This window comes from Gopherus flavomarginatus, chromosome 22 (assembly GCF_025201925.1).
Source record: "Gopherus flavomarginatus isolate rGopFla2 chromosome 22, rGopFla2.mat.asm, whole genome shotgun sequence".
Taxonomy (NCBI): domain Eukaryota; kingdom Metazoa; phylum Chordata; order Testudines; family Testudinidae; genus Gopherus; species Gopherus flavomarginatus.
The window spans coordinates 3,409,303-3,429,982 of NC_066638.1; the positions used below are offsets into that span (position 1 = coordinate 3,409,303).

At 48.7% G+C, this 20,680-nt stretch overlaps 2 protein-coding genes across 3 annotated transcripts in view; one reads left to right on the forward strand and one right to left on the reverse strand.

Annotated features, from left to right (window-relative positions):
- Positions 1–7,941, forward strand: part of COL8A2 (collagen type VIII alpha 2 chain) — a 139,109-nt gene extending 131,168 nt beyond the window's left edge. For both annotated transcript variants that reach the window (XM_050932554.1, XM_050932555.1), the window contains exon 3: positions 4,318–7,941. In XM_050932554.1, coding sequence (XP_050788511.1) covers positions 4,318–6,239 — 1,922 coding nt within the window. In that variant the 3' untranslated portion in view covers positions 6,240–7,941. The remainder of the gene's footprint in view (positions 1–4,317) is intronic.
- A 4,907-nt stretch (positions 7,942–12,848) lies between these two features.
- On the reverse strand, positions 12,849–20,259 carry ADPRS (ADP-ribosylserine hydrolase). Its single transcript, XM_050932558.1, has 6 exons — positions 20,026–20,259; positions 17,798–17,894; positions 16,628–16,835; positions 16,327–16,511; positions 15,274–15,374; positions 12,849–14,687 (listed from the first exon to the last, which is right to left on the reverse strand). Exons 1-6 carry the CDS (start codon positions 20,240–20,242, stop codon positions 14,395–14,397), a joined length of 1,101 nt encoding a protein of 366 aa, XP_050788515.1. The 5' UTR covers positions 20,243–20,259; the 3' UTR covers positions 12,849–14,394.
- Between the last annotated feature and the right edge of the window lie 421 nt (positions 20,260–20,680).

A 20,680-nucleotide genomic window follows, 5' to 3' on the forward strand; every position in this document is an offset into this window, starting at 1 on the left:
TGGTAAGACACAGTCTCCTGAAATTGGATACCGTTGGGGCTCTAATGTCCCAATTTCTCTGTGCTAACGTCCCCGGTTTGGTTTTCCTGTCTGCTTTCTTGGCTGCCTACAAGCTGGCAACTCACATCTGGCTTTTTCTTTTGGTGAGGTTTTTTTTTTTCCTGTCCCCTCCTTCATGGGCTAAGCTGTATCTCCATGTTTTGATTCCATGCGAAATGACCTAGAAAACTAATTCTTACAAACCATAGCATCCAGCACAAGAAGAAAAGGAAAAAAACACATATTGAAATAATTTTCCCGGGAAGATATTTTCCAGAAATCTGCTTAAGCACACGGTTTAAATCTTTCTTTCTTTTTTCTCGGCTGCAGAAATCCAGTGGCGATGTCTTGATAGACAAGTATTTCCTTAATCAAGATAACCATGTGACCTCTATTAGAGCAGAGGATGTGGGCAAGTCTTTGATATGCAGATAAGCTCAGTAAAGCCTAAGCTCTGACTATGTTTCCATTAACGAAAGAAAAATAACCACATTGCCAGACTTGGTTGAAATGCCCAGTGCTAATTGTTGTGCTTAAAGGAAAAGCCCCCTTTGATACTTAGCTGGGGCCTTGTCTGCTGCCTTTATTATTTTTACCGCCTGTGCCTTAAATCTCATGTAATCTTTCCCCATTGACTGAGCAAAATCTCCCAGTGTTGGCAGATCCAGCCAGCCCCACGGTTTCCTTGCTTTTATGTCCTCACTCAGCACACTGACTCCTCAGTCTCCAGGGGATGGACCTGGCTCTGTTCTCAACACAGAGTCTGTTTCTCTCCAGCACTCACTTCTCTTTTACCCTCCCTCTCCTGGAACTTTTCAACCTCCTTTGCCCAGAGCATTGAACCAGGCAACCCCAGACCCTCCCTTGGCTTTTACCATTCACAACTCCTCCGAACGCCAGGAGCGACAGCTAGACCTGTGCATCCAGCATCTGGCATTCAGAGCATCTGTCTGCCCATGGGTTAGTGGGCTCTAGCAAGGCAGTGGGAGTAGCTTGAAGCTTTTTTCTCAGATGGTGGGTGGGTGGAATGCAGCTTCCTCCTCTCCCTACGGTGACTTGTGGGGCTGCAGGCCTTAGAGAATCCATGATCAGCTCTCTTGCGGAGAATGAAAACTCTCCTCTTGCGGAGTATGAAAAGCAATCAGAAGACAGCATCTTTCTTTCATTTTCTGTTTGTTCCATGTCTGTCCTCAGTGCAATGTGATTCCGTAGTCCCATCCAGCAGCTTCCAACCACCAAACACAGTTTGCATGCTCCTCCTTCCTCCCCACAGCACCCTACTGGGGTTGTAGCCCATGTACAGGTCCATAAACTAGGAGCAAACAGTTGGGTGGTTTATATGACTGGCCGTGGGAGAACTTTGTGCAAGGCCGTACTCTGCAAATGCAAGTCACTGGTTTGAACCTGGCTGATAGCAGGAGCCATGACCCAAAGCCAACTTTGGCTGAGGGACAGTGTGGTGCAGAGGACAACGCACTGGACAGGGCCGGAAGTCATTGGTTCTTTTTTTTTTCCCGGGTCTGCTGTGTGACTTTCAGCAAGTTAGTTCTCCATTCCCACCCTTTGTCCATCTAGATTGCAAGCTCTTCACGCTAGCATTGTCTTCTGCTGTGTGTACGAACAATGCCCTGATCTCAGTTGGAGCCACTAGATCGGGGGTAGGTAACCTATGGCACGCGTGCCGAAGGTGACACGCGAGCTGATTTTCAGTGGCACTCACACTGCCTGGGTCCTGGGTGTCACCATACCAACTCTAATGAGACTAATTGATTAAGGTGGACCTCATTAGAGTTGGTACGGCAACACCTGTTTTTTCATGTTCTCTGTGTATATATATCTTCCTACTGTATTTTCCACTGCATGCATCCCATGAAGTGGGCTTTAGCCCACAAAAGTTTATGCTCAAATAAATTTGTTAGTCTCTAAGGTGCCACAAGCACTCCTGTTCTTTTTGCTGATACAGACTAACAAAGCTATCACTCTGAAACTTGTTTTTAGAAACGTATATAAGTAGCTATCAAGTATCTCTTCTATTAAACCTATCTCGGACAAGAGCCAGTCAAAATTTTCACCCACTTCTCAAGTGGGAAGTGAAGCCATGGCTGGGCTCCTCTGCTCCTACACCAACAGCACCGAGCTGTGGTGAGCAGCAAGTATGACACACTGTGGAGCGCCTACACTTCCATCTCCTTTTCTGATGCATTTTCCTTTTTCTTTCTTTCTTTCTTTCCTATGGCCCTTTGCAAAACCGCTATAATTCTCTAAATGGCACGTACTCCCAGCTGTGCTGAATCAGTTCAGGATGCTATTGCTTTTGCATTTCCTTCGCAGCAATTGACTTTGTCTACATTCTCAGTGTGTTTAAAGTTTCCTCTCCAATGCTACACTCCATAGGCAAGCAGGACTGCGCCAATGAACACAGACACATCTTACGTGAATGCACAAATGACAAACCAAGAAAATATCCTAAAGCTCTGTAGTCAGCCTAGTAAGAGAAAACCATTATAGAACTAGAGAAGTCCAAGATTTTAAGGGTGGCTCAGTCACTCAGTGGATTGGTGATAAGGTACTGTTAATCTTGGCTGTGCCTTTCATCGCCAACACACTCTTTTGAGTCCAGCCCAGAGCCGTAGTGACTGAAAGCCATTACCAGCTGATGGCTCTTTTGTAGCCAGTATGAATGACTGGAGGGGCCAGGGGGGTGGGGGGAGTCCTCAGGTCCTAGGGAACATGTAAAAACAGCTCCCGAAATATCACCCTCACAGCTGATGCTAATTGGCATGCTTGGCCATACTGGTAATGGAGAAACTAAGGGTTAGCAGGGACCCTGGAGGCTAGCCAATGCGCTTGTCTCTAGTGATAGTGCTGCAACAACAGGCCTTACCCTCATCGGGGTGGGGCAGTGTGTGAAGCCTCCACTGTCACTGCTTGGCTCGATGAATGTCTAGAGGAAGGTCAGGCTTGTGAATAAGGCGCTGGGACTAAAAAGATGTGGAGTCAGTCCCCACCTTTGCCAAGCCCTCCTGTATGACCAAGCCACTTTGGTCCCGATCCTCAGAGATATTTAGGCACCTAATGCCCATTGATTTCAATGGCCTTACGAATCTGAATACGTTTAAGGCACTAGGCCTTAAGTTCTTTGTGCCTCAGTTATTCATTTGTTGATGGGCTTAATTATACTCCTTCCTTTATGACTATTTTATATGTTTAGATTGTAAGCTGGTTTTGAGCATGGCCTCGCTTACCAGCTGTTTGGATGGTGTTAAGCACAGTGAAGGGCCCAGTTTTGGTTGGGGTTCTAGGTGTTACAGTGAGGGTGGCCTAGTCTTGTTTGATGTTCTAGGTGCTACTATAATATCAACAGAAATAATAACTCTAAGTCATAGGGTTTTTTTTTTTCCAACCCAAACACTGATTTTGCATCATCTGTGAATTTGGTGAACATCTTAGCTTGTTACTATTTGCAAATGAAGATGCCAGAATGACAACACCAGATGAAGCATCAGTGGAAGCACAGGGGGCCTCTGAAACTATCAAAAATTTCCAAGAGTTAGCCCACACTCCAAAGAATATCATAGTATCTATTAGCCTTGCCACCCCACTGATAACTAGACAGCAGGGCATCCGTGAAGCCACTATCTTTAGTCTCAGTAAAAGCTACAGGTTCGCTCTTTTCCTTTTGCCTTTACCTTGAGCACAGCGAGTCTGAATTGTTCATCTCTATTCAGTTTTTTTTCCCCCATAGTTGGTTTAGCAAATTGGTCTGACTCCCCATTTAAGGTTCAAGTACCCGGTGAGATGTGTTTTAGCTGCTTCTAGCCATGTCATTCAGCCATGAATTATAAAGTGTCTGAACAGGCCTCTTTTCATCTGGTGCTAACGTACATTGCTACAACCTACCATTAAAGCAAAAGGAGCCTCTGGGTGTGTATAGTTAATGATACCCCATCCCCAGGCTTTCGGCACGCCTTTCATCTCAAAGTGCTTCCCAAATGTTAATGTCCAACGTCAGCGGGAGGGTTTATAGCAATATCTCAAGACGGTACAGCTCAGAGCCTCAAAAGGTATTTAGGAACCTAAATCCTATTGAAATCACTTGGCGTTAGCCTCCTAAATCCTTCTGAGGCTCTGGGCTGTGCCTTCTTCACTAACACCCAGCACTAGCCACAATGGCTTCTCCTCTCATGACACTGAGGTGCTGCTTCTCCTGGTAGTAGGTGAGCACTAGGCCTTTCCTCACTTACCCAGTAAGGGTTTGGTGTCTCTTGCTCTTAACAGACATGCCACCGCTCCTGCCGATGGATCTCAAAGGGGAGCCAGGCCCCCCAGGAAAACCAGGCCCAAGAGGACCTCCAGGCCCCCCAGGCTATCCAGGAAAACCAGGCACTGGGAAACCCGGACTTCACGGCCAGCCAGGCCCTGCTGGCCCCCCTGGATTTTCTGGTGTTGGCAAACCAGGTATCCCAGGGCTCCCAGGAAAGGCAGGTATGAAAGGGATGCCCGGCCTCAAAGGTGAACCCGGCATAAGAGGTGAGCAAGGCCAGAGGGGATTTCCTGGCCCGCCAGGATTGCCTGGGCCAGCAGGCATCTCAGTCAATGGGAAACCAGGCATGCAGGGCACTCCAGGCCTACCAGGATTTCGGGGTGAGCCTGGGCCAAAAGGGGAGCCAGGGCCTCGGGGGGAGCGTGGCTTAAAGGGTGAAAATGGCATTGGGAAGCCAGGGTTTCCGGGTCCCCGAGGAAATGGAGGACCCCCCGGCCCTGCTGGGCCTCCAGGGCCAAACGGCATTGGGAAACCAGGGTTTGATGGCTTACCAGGTGCTCCAGGGGGGAAAGGTGAGACAGGCCCATCGGGAGCCCCTGGGATCAATGGGGAACCTGGGCCAATGGGTCCACGGGGTCCACCAGGGATTAATGGAATAGGCATCCCGGGCATCGGGGGAGTTCCAGGTATGCAAGGCCCCATGGGGCCAAAGGGAGAACCTGGTATCCGTGGCCTTCCTGGTTTACCTGGGCCTGCAGGCTATGGGAAACCAGGTTTGCCAGGCTTAAAAGGAGATCGTGGGCAACCTGGGATCCCAGGAGCCATTGGCGACAAAGGGGAACCAGGCATAGATGGGGAAGCAGGTGAGCAGGGTCCGCAGGGTGTCATTGGACCCCCCGGGGTGCCTGGCTCCATGGGTTTGCCAGGCAAATACGGGCTGCCAGGCCTCAAAGGTGAGGTTGGGCTGCCTGGGCCCCCAGGAATACCAGGGATGCGTGGAGACCAAGGGCCAAACGGCTTTGCAGGGAAACCAGGGGTACCTGGAGAGAGAGGTTTGCCTGGGTCACAGGGACCACCGGGCCCCACGGGGCCAAAAGGAGAACCAGGGTTCACAGGGGTTCCTGGGGTGCCAGGGTTAACAGGTAGCCTAGGACCAAAGGGAGATGCAGGATTTCCAGGCCAGCCAGGCCTGAGGGGCCCATCTGGTATTCCAGGCCTCCAAGGCCCTTCTGGTCCCATGGGGCCACAAGGCTTACCAGGGCTGAAAGGGGAACCTGGCCTCCCAGGCCCTCGAGGGGAGGGGATGGTAGGGGAGCCTGGCATTACAGGACCCATTGGCCCACCTGGAATACCAGGGACACGTGGATTAAATGGACCCCCAGGACCTCCAGGGCCGCCTGGTCCCCCCGGGGCACCAGGGGTGTTCGACGAGACAGGCATCGCTGGGCTGCACTTGCCGGATGGAGGCGTGGAAGGAGCGGTGTTAGGGAACGGTAAGCCTGGGAAACCCCAGTATGGCAAAGGGGAGCTCTCTGCCCGGATAGCACCTGCTTTCACTGCCATCCTGACCTCCCCGTTCCCAGCCTCTGGCATGCCAGTCAAATTCGACAGGACTTTGTACAACGGGCACAACGCCTACAATCCAGCTACTGGGATATTCACCTGCCCCATCTCCGGCATCTATTATTTTGCCTACCACGTGCACGTCAAAGGAACTAACGTCTGGGTGGCGCTTTATAAGAACAATGTGCCCGCCACATACACCTACGACGAGTACAAAAAAGGCTACCTGGATCAAGCCTCAGGCAGCGCAGTGCTCGAACTCAAAGAGAATGACCAAGTCTGGGTCCAAATGCCCTCGGACCAAGCCAATGGGCTGTACTCCACAGAATACATCCACTCCTCCTTCTCCGGCTTCCTGCTTTGCCCCACATAACAGCTGTTGGGTGTTTCCCCTTTTTACCCACTTTAGCCATAAACTATCTTGTTTTTTTAATAATTTTTTTAAAAAAATAAAAGAAATACAAAAAAGAAAAATCACTGGGAAGAACGTGCAAGTCATTGGCGCAGGACCTCACTTCACACTGTTCACTCAAGGAGTCAAGCGGATAAGGGGAAAGGAGCCTTTGTTGTTTCGGGGGGGCAAGTGGGAGAGGTGTCTTTGGAATAAATTTTACCTTTGTGACTGCACATCAAACACAGAAACTAGCTCAGGCTGGCTAGGATCTAGCTATGCAACTACATTGTGCTTTAGGTCAGAGAAGAAAAGCTGAAGAATCTGGACCCTTCTTGGTTTATAATCAAGTGCCCTTGTGTTCTCGCTGTTGAGTACTAGTTAAATAAATAAAGCCATTTTGCATATTTGTTAGCCAATCCAGGGATTTTAAGCAATCTCAAATCTCTAGAGCAGTGGAGATTCCTGGTGGTTTGACTATCACCTTCCCAATCAATCAGTTCCCCACATTTCAATCTTAATGACGCTTGAATCAGTCTCTCGGATTCGATCAGAGTGGGTGGATTTAGTCATCAAAAGGGGAACACTTTGCGGAAGCACCTTTTTATAAGTAAATATTTAAGAAAAAATCTTTAGGAACAAAGAAGATCATTAGTAGCACCTGGCAATAGGATAGGTGCCGAATATACTCCAAAGCCATTTGGGGAATTTGGGACCCCCTGTGATGAACAATGTTCCTTGACCTTGTATTAATTCCTGCATTAGCAAGTCAAAGGGCCAGTCCTATCACATATATTTCTGTAGCTCTCAGACTTGTTTGGGCTTATGAACATTTTATCATCTGACAATCCAAGAATGGCACTGCAAGCATGGCTTACATTGCTACTAGCTGATTTCATGGAAGGTTTAGCTCTGCTTTCTTTAAGGTGCCATTTATGGACAACTTACTTTTAATGTCTACCTTTCAGGATGTGTACACTTTTTTTTCCTTCCCCTTGGGGAACTTATTAAAAAAAAAAAGCATTCATTCTAACTTTCCATGCATTCATTTTGCAACGGTGCTATTATCTACTCAACAATGTTATTTACAAGCATAGTGCAATACGTATCTCTGAAAGCTGCACCGGTCTGCGTGCAGGTTTCTGTGACTTAGGAAAAAAAAAAATCATTTCATGTTTGTCCTGTTGTTACCAATTTGCCTCAATACTGCTTGAAATGTCATTGAGCCGAATATGGGTTACAAGGTTTATTACAGCTTTTGGTGTGCCTAGCTATTGACCACGTGGCTGCTCTGGCCTTTGCAAACTGAAACAATTGAAGCCTGTTGCTTTGCAGCTTGTGGTAAGGTAAAATGGCTACTGACCATTGCATTTAAAAGTTACTAAAGAGATTCTTCTCACCCTGGGTAGATAGTTAAGCCACATATAATATACTGAATTCCTTTCTACAAGGACATGTGCCTAAGAAATAGCTGAAATTCATTCAGTCAATAGGCCAGCGTTTATTATTCTCAAATGTCCATGATGCCAGTAATATAGCCGAAGGAGAGAGAGAGAAAGAATGTGACTTAATATTATTCTCCAAATTTATTGTAGATAAAACTATTTAAACAGATTTTTTTTTAAACTACACTGTGTTTGTGTCTCTCGCCATCCAGAGCTTCTATTTACACAAACACGCCCATCCCTGAACTACAAAATAAGAAACAAAAAGAAGGAAGCTAAAGAAAAAAATTCCATAGACTAACATCTCAGACAGAATCTTTCTGGAATTGGGTCTCCCCTCCCCTTTGTTTTAGTTTTTATTCAGATTTACAAGAGCAGGTTGTGAAGCGCTGGAACTTTTAACAAAGACAAATACGGCCTGATATTTTGAATTCTGTCAGATGTTTTTAATTCCTGAAGGCAGAAGAATGTCAGAGCCCTTCACGGCCCAGATTCTTTTGGTAATCGGTTCTTTGATTTCCCATTCGAAATAGGAACCATAAAGTAAAGACCTAAAAGTTGAAGAGAAGCTCAATTCCTCTCTTCATATCCATACTTGAAAGGACAGTGCCGGCGTGGGGCTTCTGTCTTCTTAGTTTAAATGTATTTTCCTGCAGAGAACCACAATGAACTCAAGTTGATAATACAGCAGACCCCTTCAGTTCAGAGCAAAGAGGTCTCACTCCTTGTACCATGTAACACTGCCAGAGGCAGAGATGGTAACTTACATATGCTACCTGCAGTAGGGTAAGGAACTTCCGCACAGTTGAAAATTCACTCAAGGGCGGAAGTTTAAGCCTTTTACTCAACAAAGCAACTTATTTATACTGTGTTCTAACCTACGTTCAGTCCTGGTTTGGTTTTGTTATTAATTCAATCCTCTGGTTCTGGCTGGCAAAAACAGTGACAGAAATGCACATTATAACCAAATGCAAATGTTAACTCATTCAGTTCTGTAGAAAATATTTTGCAATTTCACTTTTCCTTCATGTGCAGAGCAGAAATCATAATCACCCTTCTGCAGCTCTATAACCTGTTACATTTACACAGTAATTGAATGACAAGGATATTACACACACAGGGAGGCTAGGAAACGATGCACAGGGTGAAGGAGGGAAGGTGTTCAGAATGCCAGATATTGTCAGGAAGATTTCTTTTGAAGTATGTAATATTGCCAGCAGGAAAGTTTATTTTCTGTCATGGCTGTGAGCACTTGGGATGTTGGTATCAGTCACACACATACAAAAAATGGTTGGGATGAATGAAGTTTGTCAATTTTTAACTATGAAAACTACATTACAGTGTGCATTTTTTATATACAAATTCTTACTTTTTTTTAAAGTTTGCCTCTAGTATCTTCTTTTCTAACCTAGTATATAGAGGATTTTAGTTTTGTAAAAATACCTATTACATCCAGTCTGTCATAGTAAAATTGGTTGAAAATGCCTTCTCTTTGATTGTGATCGGAAACTGGCCTCTTCAGAACTAAAACTACAGTACTTCATTGTATTGACACAACATCAATAAAAGTTCTTGTATAAAAGATCATCTCAGCTGTGCCTTTGTCCTATTATGATTTATTTGTATTGCAGGAGCACCTACACATAGTAAGAGACAACCCCTGCTCCAGGAGCTTCCAGTCTGAACAGGCAAAGGAAAGATTAATAGCCCCATTGTTCTGGGGACGAGGCATGGGAATAGTCCATGGCTCACTCAAGGAGTCTATGTCAGAGCTCACATTTGACCCCACACCTTCTGTAGCAGCAGCCAGCACCCAAACCACAAGACGAAGCTTCTGTATTCAAAGTACCACTTCTGAAATACCCTTGTATAAGTCTGGTCATAATCAAAGGTCTCAGCTCATCCTGCCTGCCCTATGAGCTCCCCTTTGTAATATGCACAGCCGTAGATACGGAAGTCCTCCCTTCTCTTCATGCAACAGGAACACATCCTGGTCACTGGCAGTGAAACAGGTTTCCCTGCAACATCCCACCAGTGTGCACCCAGAGGAAGGGGTACTTAAACCTTCATAGCCCATTCAGTCCATCATTTATCTGCTAAGACTGCCATTGAGTGGAGGGATTGGTGGCAAAAGTGAGGGTTGATTTTGGTAACGTAAGTAACTGTCCCCCAGGAACTGGAATGAGATCGCACAACTCAGACTTGACTTGAGAGAATGGTAATAGGAGATGGCATCTATCCTGCTCCCTGATCAACATAGGAAAAACTTATCCCACATTGCCTCACTGCCACAGTCCAGAAGTTCCTTAAAGGAAGATGGTGAAATTTGGGGCCTTCCAAATATTGCAACATTTTTTCCTCTTCTACCTGGCAATTGTTACATTGAGGAATTTCAGGCACAGGAGTGCATGCTGGAGTTTCCTCGCCTGGAAAAATGGGGTTTTGCTAGAAATGAAAAATGAACCCAAAGCCAGGAGCTCACTCGTCACTCCCGAGCTCCTTCTCAAGGAGAGGGCAGCACACGTGCCTTTTAAAATGGGGAAGGAGACAGGAATTTTAAGTAACAATGCAGAGTTCCTATTCAAGCTTCTCAAAACTATGGAGAATACCAGACTCTGCTAGCTGGTTATGACCACCCTTGCCAGCATAACAAATTCCAATATTTATACGGACTATGCTACCCATTTACCTTCTTCCCCGTAAAAAGAATGAGCTCAGTTCTTTGGGCTTTACGCATCTTTGATTCCATCAGTTTGTTTTCTTTGGGGGTGTGGGGAAGGTTATTTTGTTTTAAGCAATAACATTTTGAAAGCTAGTCAATTAAAAAAATCACTAAAAGTAGTTTTAGATTCCACCCTGCCTCTGAGTCCCCTGACTGCTATTTTCTTGTGCTTTTATAATCACATTCCCTTATTTTAAAAACTCTCTCTCTCCACAGACAAAAGGGACTGGCTTACTATGCAGGAGAAATGTTGAAACTGACTATTACATGAAGTGCTGCCAGAGGCACTAAGGAAACAAAGAAGGAAAAAATATTTATTAAGTGATCTCTTTCAGGTCTCCTAATTGGGAATGTTAACTATAGCCAGTGAAACATTTCCAGGCAGAAATGTAAATTGTAAGTTGACATGTCCCTTTAAACCTTGTTACATTTAGGGGTGTAAGACAAATCGTCGTCTTGGTGCATCTTATTAATACTCCCAGAACACTTTTGGTGCACTAGACAGACTAACCTGAACTGATTCTAGCAGCAAGGCTCCAGCAGTTGACTCCTTTCCACCCATTGCTTCTTATTGCAAGTATTTTCTACAAGCAAAACTCTGGAGCAAAAACTCTAGCACTGCAATACTTCGGGGCATGCAATTGCCACTCACTGCACGGTATAACTGACTCACTGAACTCCTCCTATTGTTAGCAGGCGTTACCCACTTTTACCATGACACACTCACCATTCACTGCTTGTAAACAAAAGCAGCCATCGTGAGAACAGTTTTTACAGCAGATTTCAAAATTAAACTTACTGCAAATGTAGCAGGAGGCCCAGCTCCTCACAAGACGCCATTAATTGACCTGGAAATGTTTTCATCCTGCTTTCCGGAGAAACATTATTAAGAAACCATAGCAAAGCAGTTGCACACTGAGTCTTGAAAGAAGAGATGTGGGGCAGGGGGGAGGAGGGAGAAGAATAGCCTAAAACTCTTCCTAGGATTCCCCTTGTAATTTAGCCTCACAAGGGGCTGGCTGCCCCTATATATGGAAATATATAGGCAGGGGGTAAAACTCTAAATAGAATTACATACAATAAAGCCCAAAGGTGGCATTTAAAGTGCAGTTGTGGTCTAGTAAAAGTACTGTAAAATTATCACATTAGTGCACTTCGGACTAGTTTTGTACCCTCCCTCACCAGTGCTGCTTAGTAAAGGCCAAAATCAGTCATGAAGGGAGATAGGAGCAGGGATAATGTCAGAACTGTTTTAACTGCCGAGGCAAGATCTGGGAAAACACAATCAGGATCATTCCCAAATCCCACCCTGTGATGGCGTCAGCACAAACACCTTTGCACTTAACACAGGGTAAAGGCTAAATGCCCTTGGCCCTGGAATAAATAGCGGTGCTAAAATTCAAAGCTGTCTGCAATATTATAACAAAGAAACCCAAGGAGAGGGCACAGATCTTTCGGCTCCTGCCAACAAACTCAATAGTCTCCTGCAGTTTTCCAGCTTCACAGGTGGAGCCAGGCTTGGCAAATTACAACTACAGGTGACACCCACAGGGCACTTTCCAGCCAAGTTGACTGCTGCTTGCAGGAGGTGACTGCGGAGAAAATTTGATACTGGGGAAGCCTCAAAAGCTCCAATAAGAATGTGGGAAGGTGCTGGGGAAGTAATGGAGCCAGATTTATAAATGGTGCCTCAACAGAACAGGAAAACCATGTCCCTTACTCAGCCCATCAACCATAGCTCCAGTGACGTTACTGACTCATCATCACAGGCATTACACAAGTCTGAGTGCAGTTTCTTTGCTGGGAGCCTGTCTGGTCACTGGTGTTTGGACATATGGGAAATGCTGCCAGCGGACTAGCATCTGCTCTGGCTGAGCTTTTTACCAGTAGCTGAATTGTGCTCTGCATGAACGTCAAAGGACACAGGAAAAAAAGCAGGCTCTGGTTGGCAGAGCTGTGAAAGAGGACACAGAAGATGACCAAGGCCTTCTGCAGCTGAGCTGTCATTTTCACTGCAACACTTCAAGACACTGCCACTGATTCACAAGTTTTCCACACAGGAAACTCCCATCCCTACACACCACCACTGCAGAACAGGCTCCAGTCCAATTAGTCTGTGCAAATATGCATACAGATTTTCCCTACTGGGTTCCAAGTTCAGCTACAGTTGAATGGCCAGGAATTTCTACCCCGGCTAGGAAAGGCTCCATAGGAGAAGCACGTATAAAGAACATCTCTTTGTCCAAGTCGTCCAAACTTTAGTTTGCTACCTAAAGAGGCTGAGGTCAAATAAGTCTCCAGGCTAATGACTGATTTATGCAACACAACTCCTTTGCTTTGATAATTAGCCACCGTTCCTGTATTTTCCTTCAGTGAGCCTAAGTGACTGGATTACTTTTAAGAAAAACACATTCCAATCCTATCTTAGGAAAAGCCAGACTTTATAAAAGCTAACCGGTGCAAGCTCCACAACTTCCTTCCATTCAAAAGAAAAACAAGATCAGTTTAAACAGAAAATTAGTTTTTAAATGTCTTCCTTGAAAATTCTGAAGTCTCTTGCAGAATCTCTAAGTATATAAGATATGATGTTTTACTTCTCAGATCTGCAGCAGAGTCTGTAAATACAGTGGGCCCATAATTCCACATATTTATAGGACAAAGTCATGTGTATACTCGGAAAATCCATTAAAGCTTCATGCAATAGATTGGTACTCTAGGGAAGTAAAGTACAGGAAAGGTGAGGAATAACCCAATTACAACCAGATTGTTCACACGTACACAACAACTTTCTGCTGACATCAGTAGGAAATAAGCCCCCTATTAGTAATGTGTTCCCTTCCCAGGTTTAGTAAAATCTTTGTAACATTTGGATTTATACCCATTTCCATACGGTAGCTGCCTGCAAACAGGATGTTTTTTATTTCTTTGTTTTCTGTAATTACTACAGACATTTCAAAATACATTATTTACACAATTCAGCTTGCATACAGACTCATTATTTCCCCTCTGCCTGCTTGACTGGGCACGTTTTTAAACATTCCACTGCAGAACACTGTTTTCTAATACATCTTCTACCATTTGCACGGTCTCCTAGTACATGAGCCCTTTCTTAACAGATGTGACTTCTCAACTGAAACCGCTCTTCTGTCCACTTTTAGACAATCCCAACCAGGTGCAAAGGTTGAAAGCAATTAGAGTTGCCTCCTGTTCCCGCTGACGTCAATCAGATTTTTGTCACTGACTTCAACGGGACTAAGATTTGGACCTAAGGTAACACTAGGTTTTACTACATCTCTTCCCACTGGTTTACTAGTAACCTTGCCACATGCACTGGACACCAGGTGTGCAGAATGGGGTGCAAGGATAGCACAGCACAGATTAGGTGCTGGGAGGAGAGAGAGTAACCAGAGCAACAGCAGCATTCTGGAAGGTCGCAGTCTGGTGCATAAGGGAATGGAAAGTCTAAGGAGTTAGGCACAGGTGTAACGCAGAGAGTAAAGATGACAAAAGAATTGCATTATGGGTACGGTGCAACCCAAGTGCTTCCTGAAGGTTAGGCTGTGAACATGTGAATGGAAGTCTGTGGAATCTGGAAACAGATGACAGGAAGCTGGTTCCTGGATTTAGACCCCACTTGACGCTTGGACAAGTCATATGACAGAACGAGACACTGACAGGAGGCCTTGGTAAGAAGCAGAAATCTCATTAGAAACCAGACACTGCCTCTGTGCTTCGGTGGGACAACAAATTCCATCGTCCAAAGCTCTGTGCAAGCACCCTCCAGATCAATTGTAACAGAAAAACAAGGTCCAAGTCTCACTTCTACCATGCGACACATGACAGCAAGTGCCATTCTGGAGTTGGACAGGTTACAGATCATTAAAGACAAGGTGGACCCATTTGCTATGGATCTGATCAGTGAGGCAGAGGTAGACGCTTTAACCTTGGCACAAGACACCACCTCTGTGGCTCAAAGTCGTTGGCAGTAGAGGTCGTGCAAGCTATTTGCCAACATCTCTGTCTCTTGAAAAGCTTCGCAGCTCTGCTCCCAGTACAGGGGTACCTGCTCCTCCCCATAATAAGCTCCTGCAATGGCTCCAGCCATGGTAGCTATGGTATCTGTGTCTCCACCCAGCGAGATACAGTAGATGATGACTCTCTGCAGGTTGTTGTAGTGATCGGGAATATCTGGGTCAGATTTCATGGAACGCAAGAAGGAGTAAATCGCAGTGGGGACAGACTCCAGAGCAGCAATGCCATTTCCTGTTAATGAAACCAACCACATTCCGTGACAAAGCAGGACTGTTACATCTCTAACCTTCCACAACAGAATCCTGTCCCTTTAGTTCATGAGCTCATCTTATTGCCAATTTCAAACTCTAATATGGCTGGTTCAAGCCAGGTGAAGTGTGAGTAGATGCTATGCAAGTTTCTTTCCATCCCATGCTCTCCGCTTGTCATTTTCCCGATCAGCACCCCACTACCATTCCAGTCAGGGAACACGCCCCCAACTATGCCCATGCACACTCCTAACCTGTAACATCACTGGATTGCCCAGTGTCCAGAAGGAAGATCTGACTGATGGACTGTCATTAAGATGAGATCTTGGAAAATTCGGCATTATTATTCTCTTGGAAAGATAGGCTGCCCTTGGGGAGGGAGTCACTGCAGAGTGGGTCACACACTTACTCTTTCCACAGGGCTGAACATGCAGTTTTTGCAACACATCCAACCCCTGCTGGTCTGGCGAGCAAGAGGCAGAAGTCCAGGAAAGCACTAACCATAGGCTCTCTAAGCTGGCCCTGCCCCATGGCTTTTCCTGAATCCCTGTAGGAAGAAAGGTGCTTACCTAACTCAAGCAATACATCTGACTTTGGAACGGTGCTAAGCTCCAAAAATTCCTTCATCTTCTTAAGACGTCTTGAAAATGGTAATTCTTCAAAACCCATCCTGGAGACAAGAGACAGGAATGTAACAAATGATTTGCTCCGGTGACTTCTCCCTTCCTGCTACCAGAGAGCAACCTGCATGTTTTGATCTAATACAACCCAGCCTATGAAGAGGTGTCCAAACAGAGGGCTCCCAGGGATGCAGACTCTCCAAAAAAAGAAATGTTAGTGGCTATGTATATGTGGCCATAGGAGTGAATCTTCCCAAATTTCCAAGTGTTTGAACCACGGCCATGTCTATCAAGACCTACTGTACACATGCGAAGAACGAGCAAGAAACTCAAAGCAAACCTGTTCTGAGTGCACACCAAACTGGAATGAATGAAGGCTTCAGAGGAGGAGAGAAAAGAACCCATCTTACCAGTCTGCAGCAAGTCAACTCTCTTGGAAAGGCCAGATATGGGAGAGGATGAACTGAAGTCTCACAAATTGCTTACAGGACAGGGAAGAGAAGCTAGACCTAACAGCATGCAGCCAGCAGAGCAATATCTCAACTGGTTAGACAGCTTTTATGAATCACGACCACACTCCTCCACTCCATAAAGGGACTGGTTTAGACTGAGGGGGAGAGGCAGAGGGAAATGGAACCTGGAGGAATTTCTCACTCCTCACTCCGAGGACATTCACACCATGACAGATTGGGAGATGTGCTCATGGCAGCTGAGTATGTGGCAAGAAGCAGGCCGCTTCTAGAGAGAGACAAAGAGTCTGTATTTTCCAACATATGAGTACCCCAGTCACAGGAAAAGCCATGCAGCTAAAATCAAAACACAGCCTAATGACATGAAGGAAAATCTCACACTTCCCATGGACAGAATAGCATCGAGAGACAGGACAGAATGCCATCTGAGGCATTAGGCAGACAGCAGTACAGAGTCAAGAGAATGACACTGCTGTGAACTAGACCAAATTCCATAGGGAGGACACAGTGCAACTCTCTGAGCTCTACTTACGCTCGTGCATCAGCCAAAGATTTATCATCTGCCTCTACATCCTCCATGTGGCCGATCAGTTGCTCCAGGAAGCTTTCCCAACTGAGCTCTCCCTGCAAGGCAAGGTGCACTGCCAGAGCCTGCAGGATGGCTCCGTTATAGCCAAGTGAGTTGGCATGGGTCAACTCAGCACTGAGCTTCGCAAACTGTGGATTAAAAAAAAAAATCATTAGGAAACCAGAGTGAAAGAGAATCACCAAACCCCATCCTACCAGCAGAGATCTGGGAGTCCCAGTGCCTGAACAACCTCCCTGTAATGCACCTTCTTCACATCCTGAACATCAGGGTAAGTCAGCGAAACGCCTGCTACCCTCATAGCACCACCGTTCCCGTAGGAGCCTTTCCCATTAAACTGCACTCGGGCTGGCTCAAACACATCACTGCACTTGGGGCTCAGAAGTTTCTTGAACACTTTGACGACGGCCATCCCATAGCCCCGATCTGGCTCCTTCTTGTGCTCCTCAGCAAATCTGCCAAAGGTAAAACAGCAGCAATTACATAGGAATTAGAAAAACCACACTGGAAAGGGACAGTTTCAACTTATATTTGCTCTGCTACTAAAATCTTTTTTTGAAAGAGGTTTTTATAAAGCCTTATTACTCTTTGCATCAGAGTAACATCCAGAGACCTCAGCAAGCATCCTGGCCCCACTGCGCTAGGTGCTGTACAGTTATGTGCTGTAGAAAGAGGAAAAATCCCTGCCCCAAAGACCTGGGTGGATGAGGATAACAGAGGTTGGATCATGTGGTTGTACTGACTATATCTATTTGTGGAAATCACTGGTTTCAGCTCTTGACTTTTTGATGTTTTAAGATATACTTTAAAAAATAATTGGAAACATTTTTCCTAGTCGCAGGCAGGCAGAAATATTGTTTGTTCAAGTCCAGTGGAGACAGTTTTTAAAAAATTAAACCTTTGCCTCTCACCATTTGAAACCCAAATGCTTCAGCACCAAGTATCTGAATGGGAAATGGACTATAAAACAAACTGACTTCAAAGATTTTCATTGCCCAAAGCTCAGGGAAGCGTAAAAAAGGAAACGGCATACCAAGCAATAAGTAAACTAGAAAGGGAATAATTCTGAAAAACTGAAGTGCTTTTAATAACAAAACTATACAAACTTGTTTGCTTACAACACAAATGTTACATTGACAGTGTCCCCTCTGTTTAGTTTCAACATCAGATCTGAGATGCCACTCAAGTCAATGAGAATCTAGAACAGCACAAACCCTGCAGGCACAGGCCAAATTGCAGCATTGGGGCCACTGCTCTTTTTAGTCTCTCCACACAAATAGGCAGCCACTTCAGACTGAATTCCTCTCCACTTTCCTGGACTGAACAGGAACAGCTCAAAGTGGGTGCTTAGCTTTCACTCACTATCACCTGCAAATGCAACACAGATCTCCCTGTTGTGCTGACTGCAACTCCTTACCTCCTGGCCATATCAACTTCATCAAATTCTCTCTTGGCTAGCAGAGACCGCACCACACACCTGGCCATGGCTGTGTCATCTGTGTAGCAGAGCATTTCTGAAAGAGAAGGCAAAAATACCAGATGATCATTGCTCCACTAGAATCCCAATCCCATTTCTCTACTGCCAGGGGAATTCTCTGTGAATCTGGAGTGTAAAAGACTTGGCTGTATTTCCAGACACTCAGCTCTCTTAGCAGGCCTTGGGAGAGATTAACAATTGTCACTGACTGCAGAGGAGCAACTTCATGAACTACAGCAGTGGAGAAACATGCCTTCACTAGTAATACATTAGGCAGCAGTAGGGTGACCAGATGTCCCGATTTTATAGGGACAGTCCCGATTTTTGGGTCTTTTTCTTATATAGGCTCCTATTACCCCCCACCCCCTGTCCCGATTTTCCACATTTGCTGTCTGGTCACCCTAAGTGGCGGTGTCAGTAAGAGAAACAAGACCAGTGACCTGGGATTAATATGAAAGAAACACAGTCAACGTAGAATCTAATTATTTCAAAAGAATGAATTCAAAGTGGTTCCAGGTACCGGCCCTGCACCTGAGGCCCCCGGCCGGCACCAACTGGGGGCAGTTTTCAAGTGACAGGTTCTTTTTGCAAAAAAGAAAAAAATTATCTCCCCTACACGCCTGCTGCATGAAAGCCATTAACCTGGAGCAGTTTGGGCTGCGTGCTTCACACTCCTGGGGTAGAACAGAGTGTGCGGGGGAGGGGGCGTTGGACCCCCAGGGGAGAACACAAGGGGTGTGGGGGGGGAACTGGTGCCCGGGTGGAGGGCAGGGTGCAAGGGGGGGGGGATTCAGGGACCCCGGGGGGGATGTGACAGGGCGAGCTGAGGGGAATTCAAATGCCTGGGGGGCAGGACAGGCTCCTGGGGGGGGGGGGAGGAGACAGGATACGCAGGGCAGGACAGGCTCTGGGGGGGGGAAGGGAGACAGGATACTGCGGGGCGGGGGAGGGGAGACGGGATATGCGGGGGGGGGGGATTCAGGCGCCCAGGGGGACAGGATACGCTCCCGGCGGGGCGCGATTCAGGATACACGGGGCAGGACAGGCTGGGGAGGGGGGGGGGCGGGAGGGGAGACAGGATACACAGGGGAAATTCAGGCTCCCGGGGGGAGCAGGGAACGCGGGGGGGAGGATTCAGGCTGCCGGGGGGGAGCAGGGAACGCGGGGGGGAGGATTCAGGCTCCCGGGGGGGGAGCAGGGAACGCGGGGGGGAGGATTCAGGCTCCCGGGGGGGAGCAGGGAGCGCGGGGGGGAGGATTCAGGCTCCCGGGGGGAGGGGCGGGCAGGGAGCGCGGGGGGGGATTCAGGCTCCCGGGGGGAGCAGGGAGCGCGGGGGGGGAGGATTCAGGCTCCCGGGGGGAGGGGCGGGCAGGGAGCGCGGGGGGGGATTCAGGCTCCCGGGGGGAGCAGGGAACGCGGGGGGGAGGATTCAGGCTCCCGGGGGGGAGCAGGGAGCGCGGGGGGGGGATTCAGGCTCCCGGGGAGGGCACGGAGCGCGGGGGGGGATTCAGGCTCCCGGGGGGAGCAGGGAGCGCGGGGAGGGAGATTCAGGCTCCCGGGGGGAGCAGGGAGCGCGGGGGGGGGGGATTCAGGCTCCCGGGGGGAGCAGGGAGCGCGGGGGGGGGGGGTTCAGGCTCCCGGGGGAAGCAGGGAGCGCGGGGGGGGGGTTCAGGCTCCCGGGGGAAGCAGGGAGCGCGGGGGGGGGGGATTCAGGCTCCCGGGGGGGGAGCAGGGAACGCGGGGGGGGAATTCAGGCTCCCGGGGGGAGGGGCGGGCAGGAAGCGCGGGGGGGGGTTCAGGCTCCCGGGGCGGGCAGGGAGCGCGGGGGGGGGTTCAGGCTCCCGGGGGGGAGCAGGGAGCGCGGGGGGGGGGTTCAGGCTCCCGGGGGGGAGCAGGGAGCGCGGGGGGGGGTTCAGGCTCCCGGGGGGGAGCAGGGAGCGCGGGGGGGGGTTCAGGCTCCCGGGGGGGAGCAGGGAACGCGGGGGGGAGCAGGGAACGCGGGGGCAGGACAGGCTCCCAAGGGGGAGCACGGAGCGCGGGGGGGGGGATTCAGGCTGCCGGGGGGCGCAGGGAGCGCGGGGGGGGGATTCAGGCTGCCGGGGGGGAGCACGGAGCGCGGGGGGGATTCAGGCTCCCGGGGGGAGCAGGCAGCGCGAGCCCCCCCCCACCTTTGCCATCCGCCCCCTCGCCGCTGCCCCCGGCCGGCTCCAGGCCGCGGAGGTGGCGCAGCAGCTCGGGCAGCGGCACCAGGTCCCTGCCCTCGAAGGCAGCGCCCAGGCAGTCCCCGAGCAGCGCCCCGGCCAGGCAGCCCCGGAACCGGCCCCGGGCCGGCGGGAGCCGCGCAGAGACCCGGCCCAGCGACCCGCCCGCCAGCGCCGCCGCCATCTTCCTCCGGCCGCGGGCGGGGGGCGGGGCTAGGACCTGGGAGACCTGGGGGCGGGGCCAAGGGGCGGGGCTATGGGGAGGGGACTGGCACCCTGGGGGAGGGCGGGGCTAGGATCTGGGGAATGAGGCGGGGCCCAAGGGGGCGGGGCTCCTGCCTGGGGGCGGGGACTGGCAGCCTGGGGGCGGGGACTGGCAGGTGGAGGCCCAGGGGAGGGGCAGAGGCAGAGGCCGAGGCTGGGGACTGGGCATGGGGGTGCAGGGGGAGGAGGTGTCACAGCAGCACCTAACTTCCTGCCCCTCCTTTTCCTCCATACTTGGAAATTGTCCCAGCGTCACTTTCCAGTACTGTCCCTGTACTGTCACACCAGGGATTTGTACAGCCCCCTCAGGGGGGCTAGAAAGCTCAGGGTACACAGGACTTGTTAAAAAATGCTCAAG